The sequence below is a fragment of the Notechis scutatus genome, chromosome 9, assembly GCF_049901735.1.
Source record: "Notechis scutatus isolate UNSWTSFEM ecotype Mainland chromosome 9, rNotScu1.2, whole genome shotgun sequence".
NCBI classification, from domain to species: Eukaryota; Metazoa; Chordata; class Lepidosauria; order Squamata; family Elapidae; genus Notechis; species Notechis scutatus.
The window spans coordinates 16,650,055-16,659,673 of NC_142017.1; the positions used below are offsets into that span (position 1 = coordinate 16,650,055).

Consider the following 9,619-nt stretch of genomic DNA (forward strand, 5'->3'; position numbering starts at 1 on the left):
TTCGGAAGTTACAACAGCCCTGAAAAAAATGACTTACAACCAGTGGTGGGATTCACATTTTTGTTACTACCAGTTCTGTGGGCGTGGCTTGGTGGGCGTGGCAGGGGAAGGATACTGCAAAATTTCCATTCCCTCCCCACTCCTGGGGGAAGGTTATCACCAGTTCTCCAAACTACTCAAAATTTCCGCTACCGGTTCTCCAGAACTGGTCAGAACCTGCTGAATGCCACCTCTGCTTATACGACTGTTTCCACTCTTATAACAGTTGCAGCGTTCCTGTGATCACATGATCGGAATTTGGACACTTGGCAACTGGCGTGCATTTATGACGGTTGCAGTGTCCTGAAGGTCATGTGATCATCTTTTTGTGATCTGACAAGCAAAGTCGATAGGGAGGCCAAGATTCACTTAAGAACCATGTTACTAATTTAATAACTGCAGCAATTCACGTTAACTCTGGCAAGAAAATTGTAAAATGGGGCAAAACACCGCTGTACGGCTGTCTTGTTTTACAACCAAGAAGTTTTGGACTCAGTTGTGGTCTTAAGTCCAGGACTTACCCACACATTAATTGTATCTTTAAAAAAAAAAAAAAAACTTGCAATCGGTTGACAGCTCTAATTCAAAATCTTAACACAAGCTTTTTTCACGAGCGGAGGAGACGGGAAAAAAACCTTCTGCATCTACAAAAGGGCAAAGGATTATTGGAAGGTAAGGACAAGTTTTATTTTTATCCGCTCAGGTACACATTATCAGAAGAAATGACTGAATTGTGAATACACTTTTCGGAAAAGGGTAAGACTCTGGCCCTGACCGTTGGGAGAGACGACTAGGAACTGGCTTTTACCCAAATCTGAAATCCTTACTATTGCAACTTCCTCGCTCTAGTCCAGAAGGGCAGATTTTACCAGAACAAAATCTTTAGTTAGGGAGTTTTTCCTGTTTTTCTCTCTCTCTCTTAAACACGCACATTAACCATTTGCAACCATTTAAGACAGGGGTCCTCAAACTTGGCCACTTTAATTCTGGGAGTTGAAATCCACAAGTCTTAAAAGTGGCCAAGTTTGGAGACCTCTGATCTAAGAATAGTTTGTATGTATTGGGAGCCAGAAGGAATTTTGAAAGGATGAGTTTAGCTTTCCCAAGGTTCTTCGCTCCATGATTTAGAGCAGGGAGTGTCCCGCCTTGGCAACTTTTAAGACTTGTGGACTTCAGCTCCCAGAATTCCCCAGCCAGCATGCAGTTGAAGTCCGTAAGTCTTAAAGTTTCCAAGATTGGACACTCCTGATATAGAACTTTTCAGCCACTGATTTTTGATGAACATTCAGAACTAATCTAGATATATTTTCTTGGTAGTGAAAACTGTAAAGCCCAAGGCAGTCTTACTACCATTATATTCTTTAATCCAAAATTAACCAAGGTAAAAAAAGCATATATTTTTTTAATTGCTCAAGCCTATAGACAAGAATCTAGTCAGCTAAAATTCAATGCTAAATTGGCGGCAGCTAAGAGTCAACAGAATTCAGGAGGGGTTGGACTTCAACCTTTGTGACAATGCAATTACTCTAGGCCAGTGGTGGCGAATCTTTTTGGGCTCGTGTGTTAAAAATTGCGCGTGTGCCAATGCGCACACACTCGCGTGGCAGCACCCAGAATGCAATGCGCCCCACCTTCCTACGCCCCCTTACCTGCACTGCACCTCTCAGATGATATTTCGGCTGGATTGAGGCTTTTTCGGCCTCCCAGAGGCTTGGAGAAAGCCTCTGCAAGGCTTTTCGGGCCGAATTATAGGCCCGTTTCGTCACTTCCGGTATTACAGGAAGTGACGAAACGGGCCTATAATTCGGCCCAAAAAGCATTGCAGAGGCTTTTTCCAAGCCTCTGGGTGGCCGAAAAAGGCCTCAAACCAACCGGAAAAATCAGCTGTGAGGCGTGCATGCTCCATGAGGTAAGTTTGCCTGCGGCTCACATGCCAGCACAAATGGCTTTGCATTCCACTTGTGGCACGTGTGCCATAGTTTCGCCATCATGGCTCTAGGCTGATGACTTGCTTAACTCTGCCTACTCTTCCCCTACCGCAAGTTCACATACTCCCGCGAATTAATAATCCTTAGCTTCCACAGAATTGAACTCTCCCAAACTATGACTACAAAGTCATATTCAAAGCTCTATTTTGCAGAAACCTCTTCCCCATAATGATTCCCTCACCCTGAAATTCTGGGACAAAACATGATAACTGTTTCTCAGAACATTCTGTCATTTTTGTGTTAATCGTATCTGTGTATTGTTCCAGGTGCTTTTTGAAACAGCACAATGAGTTGGGGAGGAACATCGATAGCCTTAAGCTCAATGTTATCCCTTTATGTCTGTGTTTTCTTTGGGCCTAGAATAGCTCACCCATCACAAAATAAAGAACAGGGAAAACACCAACCTTAAAAAAAACTACGGAACTCAGACAAGTGTTAAAATGTTTCTCAGAAGCTGTGAAGATCAAAACAAGTTCTCCCATGACCAGTTGAGAGCCAGCTTTATTTGGGTCATTCGCTTGTGAATAAAAATTACATTATTATTGAGAGCCAGTTTGATATTACAAGAGCCCTGAAAAAAAATGACTTAGACCGTTTTTCACACTTAACAACCATTGCAGCATCCCTGTGGTCATGTGATCAAAATCCAGACACTTGTCAGCTGACTCATAGGATGGTTGCAGGGGTCATGTGATTTATGTGACCTTCTGACAAGCAATGCCTATGGGGAAGCCAGATTCACTTAACTGAAGTTAGAACTGAAGAAGCTTCTTGGATGAGAAGCAAAACATTTTCAAAGAAAAAAACCTCAAGAAAATCCAGTTGCCTATTGGAAGAGTACCTTTGGGATATTTAAAGTTAGGGTAGACTGCCCCCCCCCAAAAGGTACTATTTCCAGAGTTCCAATGGCCACACGAACATTTCCGTGGTCACGTCAACTCGGGAATGGAAGCTGATACTCGTGGAGGAAACAGGATCTACTTATCATCCTACACCTGTTCTTTGCACGCTTGGATCCCAAGGAGAAGTTGTAAAAGTAAAGGTTCCTCTCGCACATATGTGCTTGTTGTTTCCGGCTCTAGGGGGCGCTGCTCATCTCCATCACAAAGCCGAAGAGCCAGCGCTGTCCGAAGACGTCTCCGTGGTCATGTGGCCAGCATGACTAAACACCGAAGGTGCACGGAACGCTGTTCCCACCAAAGGTGGTCCCTATTTTTCTACTTGCATTTTTTCCATGCTTTTGAACTGCTCGGTTGGCAGAAGCTGGGACAAGTAACAGGAACTCACTCCGTTGTGCAGCGCTAGGGATTCAAACCACCGAACTGCCAATCTTTCTGATCGACAAGCTCAGCGTCTTAGCCACTGAGCCACCGTGTCCCTTTATTACCTTATTTACCACTTGCTTTATTACCAAGCATTTAACTATAATTTTAAAAAGGCCCCTTTTACAACCTTGTAAATCCTTTAATTTTGGGCAGAATCAGGGTGACTGAATGGAGCTGAGCATTTACTGGCCAGATGCCCCTCCTGATGCCCACATGGGGTTCGCAGCAGATATTTTCTCTTTGTGCCCTGAGAGACAAACATCGGGAGCTCCCTCCACGACGCAGCGCTTGGGATTCGAACCGCTGACCTGCCGATCTTTCTGATGGACAAGCTCAGCGTCTTAGCAGCTGAAGTCAAATTAGCAACAAAGGAATGGCCAAATTTATTTATTTATTTTATTTATTTATTTATTTTTATTTATTTGATTTGTCAATCGCTTTCAAAATAATAGGTATAAGTATATACATAGTTATGAATACATGAAATGGGTACATATAAGAAAAATAAAAGGAACAATAGGACAGGGACGGTAGGCAGGTTGGTGTGCTTACACACCTCTTAGGAAGGGGGTGAGGTCAATAGTAGACAGTCTAAGGTTAAAGTTTAAAGTTAAGGTTAAAGTTAAAGGACCTGAAGGAGCGATGCGAGAGGTCGGGCTTCAGCTTAAACAAAGAAAGACAGGCCACTGTGTTATGTCTCACCTGTGCCAACGAGGTGAGAAGTCCAAATTTCCAAATGAATATAAACAAGCAAACAAGTCCAGTAATGACAGGGTTAAATTCCTTGAGCCGGGAAAGTTCTTGGCAGTCTCACACAAGCTGTCTGCCAAGTCCGATAATAAAGCAAGAACATAAATCACAAGCTATCGCCACACACAGAATCTTTTGAAGCTTCTCTCACAAATTAACATGTTGTCCCGAACAAGTTCTCAGAGCGAACACACCCACTTTTATTCTCTGTGGGGTGTGTCAGTCCCTCATCTCAGTCTCTGATTCATCCTTTTTTTTTACGTTGCAACTTACACTTTTGCCTGCGCCGTTGCCTCACATCAAGCCAGCATTCCTCAGCTTGATCCTCAGTCAGAGGCTCTGATACCCTCTCCTGATTATCTGCCGACACCTGAGGCACAATCAGGGAGGAAGGTCCTGCCGAAGAGGAAAGTCCTGGGGAGGAAGGCAACTCCAAATCCTCTAACAAAGCAGGCTCAAACCTCAGAGCCAAGTCCTCCTCTTCCTCATTGTCCAAGTCCTCGACCTCTGACAAAGCAGGCTCAAACCTCCGAGCCACAACACCACTGTGTGCGAGAGGTTTAGAGGAAGGAGGTGCATCACCAAAGACGGTCTCCCATTTGAAAATTTAGGAGCCTGTGTCTCTTTGCCTCCAGTCACCAAGGAATTTCAGATCGAAAGAAGAGCCGAGAAATGTCACCTTTGCGGAGCTCATGTCTCACGTGCAGTGCAGGTTTTCACTGCATGGTGAACTCTCTGGAACGTTTCCTTTTGTCTCATGCACGGCCAGCTGATTCCCAGAATCTGGAGGGGGGGGCGGACAATGAAGCCCCAAAGGTGATCTTTCCCCTTAGCATCCTTTTCCAGACGGCAGAGCCACGCTGCTGCTTTCTCCGAAGCTTCTATAAATGACAGCCAAAGCTATTTTTAAGCCCCAGGGCAGGGGCTGCAAATGCCAAGGGTGGCTCCTTTGAAATGCTAAATCCCGTGTTCAGGGGAGAGGATTGAGGTCGCTGAGAGTGCAGCCCTGGAGCTGAATGCGCTCTGTATGCGAGAGATGATGCCTTCCTTTCACGTGGCTGAAGAAGGCTCAGCTCCCGTCCTGTCTGTCCTCAGATAACTTCGGCACATCTCTCTCTCTCTCTCTCTCATTCACATCAAAAGCTGCCGGCCTCGTTTCTTCCCACGCCTTGAGTTCATTCATGTTACTTCTTGACTTCTTTCAAAGAGAGGACATGGCAGAAGAAGGAACGGCTGCCTTCAGCCTCAGAAAGGCTGGTGGTGGTTCTTTTGTTCGGAAGGACCTGACATCCCCTCTTGATAGGGATAAGCCACAGAAGCTCACTTAGTTGTCTTGAGCCAACTTTCTAGCCTTCGACCCAACATATTTCACTATACATTTGGGGGAAAATTGGAGGGAGATAGGAATATTTTGTACAGGGGTGGGCTGCTGGGGGTTCGCATGGGTTCAGGAGAGCCCCTAAGTGCAGTTCAGAGAACCCCCAAATCCCACTCCTGGCTGGCCCTGCCCATCCCTCCCCACCCCTCCCAGAGGTCCCCACGTGGCCCATTTTGGATGCAGGTAAGTGCAGGGCATGCGTAGAGGCTCAGGGAGGGTGAAAAACGGGCCTCCTGGAAGTGGGCCTGTTTCCGGCTTTCAGAGAGCCTCCGGAGCCCGGGGAGGCCATTTTTACCCTCCCAGAGGCGCAAGGAAACCCTCCGGAGCCCGGGGAGGGCCAAAACGCACCCTCCACCATGGTGCAGGAGGCCAACTATGCCACACCCACCATGGCAGAGAACCCTTTGCTAAAATTTTTGAAGCCCATCCCTGATTTTGTCTGTGGCCTTAAGCTCCGGGAAGACACCCAGACTTGAAATCTAACATCTAAAATCTGTTGGGTGGGGGTGGGGGAGCAATAAAACATTTGAGTTCTTGCATGAAGGCTTTCCTTGGGATTTAATGGGATTTGGAAAGACTAAGATGGGGCAAGAGATTGTAAAACCAAGGGATAGACTCTCACAACCCCGATACAAGTTTCAGGTGTTGGATTAGGAGTTAAGAAACTAAGATTTAAATCTTGCCTCTGCCACAGAAGCTCACTTAGTTGTCTCGAGCCACTTTCTAGCTTTCAACCCCAAATATTTCACTATACACTGGGGGGGAGGAAATGGAGGTAGGAATATTTTGTGTGTTGACTTGTGACACCCAGATTCAAAATCTACCAGATCAATAAATACACGAGCATTTGCGGAGTCTTGGGAGTGTTAATAAATAAATCACACTACATACCACCCCTGAGCATTTCACTGACATTCCCATCTCTTTGAAATAATCTCTAAATAGATGCCTTTTCATCGAACTGAATGAAAACCAGGAGAAAACAATATTCGCTCGGCATTAGATAACTTTCAAGCCCTATTGAATCTTTACCCATTTCATTTTACACACATTCCTAATCTTTCCCTAGTTTTGTGAGATGAGCCAGAGTTATTACCTTAACATTTCCAGAACCCTAACAGTTCTACAGAGGAACTGTTGACCCTGTCATTTGTACCTCAATAACTGTCTGGTTTGGCACAGCAACCAATCAGGACAGATACAGACTTCAACGGATAGTTAGGACTGCAGAAAACACAATTGCAACCAGCCTGCCTTCCATTGAGGACCCGTATACTGCACGGGTCAGAAACAGAGCTGAGAAAATATCTACAGACCCCTCACATCCTGGACATAATCAGTTTCAACTCCACCCCTCAGGATGATGCTGCAGGGCATTGCATGCCAAAAAACTAGACACAGCTTTTTCCCTGAACAATGAATTCCTCGAGCAATGTCTTATGTCTATAAGGATATTTTACTCATGTAGTAGGGCTGTACCACTATTATCCTTCTCATCTTTTCTACTACTTTCACCTATGGGTATCTTATGATTATTTTACTTTGTTGTTTGCATGTATACTGAGAGCTTATGCACCGGAGACAAATTCCTTGTGTGTCCAGTCACATTTGGCCAATAAAGAGCCTATCCTATCCTATCCTATCCTATCCTATCCTATCCTATCCTTATTCTTATTCTTATTCTATTCTTATTCTATTCTATACTATTCTATAGGAGGTGGTTTTTATCTGAAGCTACAGAATGGGTTTGTGTCTGAAGCAGGATTTTGCAATGAGATATTGCCAGATCCCAGTCTTAGCTAATCTTTTGCCTCGTTTCTTGCAACAAGAGGCAAGGAAACAGTCCTTCTTTAGCATCTCATTTCCAAGTTCCAAATGTTTGTTATCATACCAGGGTAAAGAAATGTATCCACCCCAGTATCTTTGCAGTAAATTTACAGGATGTTTGGTATTAATATGACTGACTGGCTCATGAATCAGTTTCTGTGGAAATTAGTAATAGTTGGGCTGACCTAGCTGATTATGAAAGCTGTCCAATGCTTAAAGAACCATACTCCATTTTTTAAAAAAAGACAAATTATAAAAAACATCCTTCCCCCCCACTCTTCATCCTAACTCCCAGTTATTTGTCCACATTGAGTGGGAAAGTCTCAAGCCCTCTCCTTTAGAAACCATACAATAAATCTTGATGTAATTTTCTGTTTTTGTGTTTTTCTTCTATATATTTTGACTTTGTTCATCTCAAGAAAGCCAGAGAAGAGGCAGCAAAGACTGGAAAGAAACATTATCAAACAAAAGTGTACTCCTCTTTTTTGGTGAAGAAACATAAAGGACAGGTTGTATCAATTAATGAAAGTTGAGGCAAGAAAACCAAACAATACTTATTGTATAATTGCCCTTGTGTTAAGAAATGGGAGTTGTAGCCAAACACATGGAAATGTTCCTTTTGGACAGTGTTGGTCCAAAATGGCCTTTCTCACAAAGGTTTTCTCAGAGTGGAGTCAAAGAAATCAAGGTCATGACTGCAATGGTGTGACCCAAGCTCCACCTCTTTTAAATGTGCACGGCGTGTGCGTGACGCACATAACAAAACAGGTGGAACTTTGATCACCATCTCAGCCCCCATCTTGACAGGTTTTACCTCACCTTTTGGACACACCTGAATGACCTTTCTCTTCATCCCAGTAAGGGGGAGGACCTCAGGAACTCACTGAGCGAAGGACCTCGGCCCTAGAAGGTTCCATGAAGAACCTTCCTTTGGTGAAGGACGTTTATATGAGGCCGGTGAACCTTATACTTCATTCTTTCACCCTGTAGCAATCTCATGAAATGCTTAGAGAACATCTCGGGGCATGTTTTGATCTAGAAATAGGTTTTATGGCTGTTCTTGTGCATTTTATTGCTGCATTTGAAGACGTAACATGTCTTTATTGCGATTGGGAAGGGCAAAAACCAGATGAAGTGCTTTCCTCTAAAAGAGAAAACAACAAACAAACCAGGATTTAGCTGGATCTTTTGGATGGGCTGTGTTCGAGTAACAGGTTGAATGTTGAAGCTGCCCAATCAAGATGGTTGCGTTTGGGGACAATTCAGTTGGAATGGCTTACTTTATTTTTCCACAAAGGCCAGAACATTGGAATGATTGAGTAACTCTGGCTAACCTGGGGTAAATGTGTCATACAAGATGCTCTGACATCTTCCTCTAACCCCTTAGATTTAATTGGCTCTAAAGGTCGGATGAGCCAAGAATGCGCCAAGTGGTCATAAAACAGAGAATTAAGCTAATTTGGCTATAGCATATAAGATTGGCCTTCTCCATTTGGGAATTCTTTCCCTTGTTCAGCTTGTGGTTTTCCAGGTCCCCTCCCCAGGCAGGTCAGCCTGAACTTGAAATAATTCCAGATATTGTAGTTTCCGCAGAAGGGAATGTTTTCACGGGTAAACAAAGTTGAGTAAAGTTTGATTAAACAGTGAAATCCTCCTCGGCACTTTTGCATTCAGTGTTTGTTATTTTGATTTCAGCTCATTATCCTTCATCTCCTAGACTAGCCTTTCTCAAACCCCAGCAACTTTGAAGATTGGTGGGCTTCATGAGTTGTGGGAAAGAACGTATACCTGCAGATACGGAATAACAGAATAATGGCATTGGAAGGCACCTTGGAATTGTCTAGCTCAATCCCCTGCATTAGCAGGAGACCCTATACTATTCTAGACTATTCCTGGTCGTCCAGTCTCTTCTTAAAAGTCTCCAGTGATGGAGCCCAGAATATTAGCAACAGGACTGAATAACACGTTGGCATGATATCTCCAAAATGCAAAGGATATAAACTTCAACTCGACCAAGGAAAATATTTTTTTAAAAAATTGGGATTTTCCATACTAAATAAAAGCATTCTGTACATATAAACACAAATGTTGGGTTCATATATTGCCGTACACTCGCATAAATCACAATGACTGGTTCAACCATTTTGTTATTTGGAATCTGTTGACTAAATAGTAATTAGAGGAATATGTAGGTCATTCTAAAGCTCTAAACTCCGATGTACGAATGACAACAATTTGATTAATACAGCTAAACTCTTAAGTCCACTTTATCTTGACTTGCTGTCTGAATCCAGTCTGGGCCTCCATAAAGT

The 9,619-nt window shown here is 43.7% G+C and overlaps 1 protein-coding gene across 2 annotated transcripts in view; it reads left to right on the forward strand.

Moving 5' to 3' along the window:
- Window positions 1-9,383, forward strand: part of GAN (gigaxonin) — a 52,797-nt gene extending 43,414 nt beyond the window's left edge. The window contains exon 11 of one of the 2 annotated variants that reach the window (XM_087971642.1): window positions 9,003-9,383. In XM_087971642.1, the coding sequence (XP_087827768.1) occupies window positions 9,003-9,055 (53 nt within the window). In that variant the 3' untranslated portion in view covers window positions 9,056-9,383. Of the gene's footprint in view, window positions 1-7,726; window positions 7,867-9,002 lie in introns of those variants that run through there. The other variant, XM_087971641.1, reaches the window with a different exon arrangement.
- Window positions 9,384-9,619: the final 236 nt, after the last annotated feature.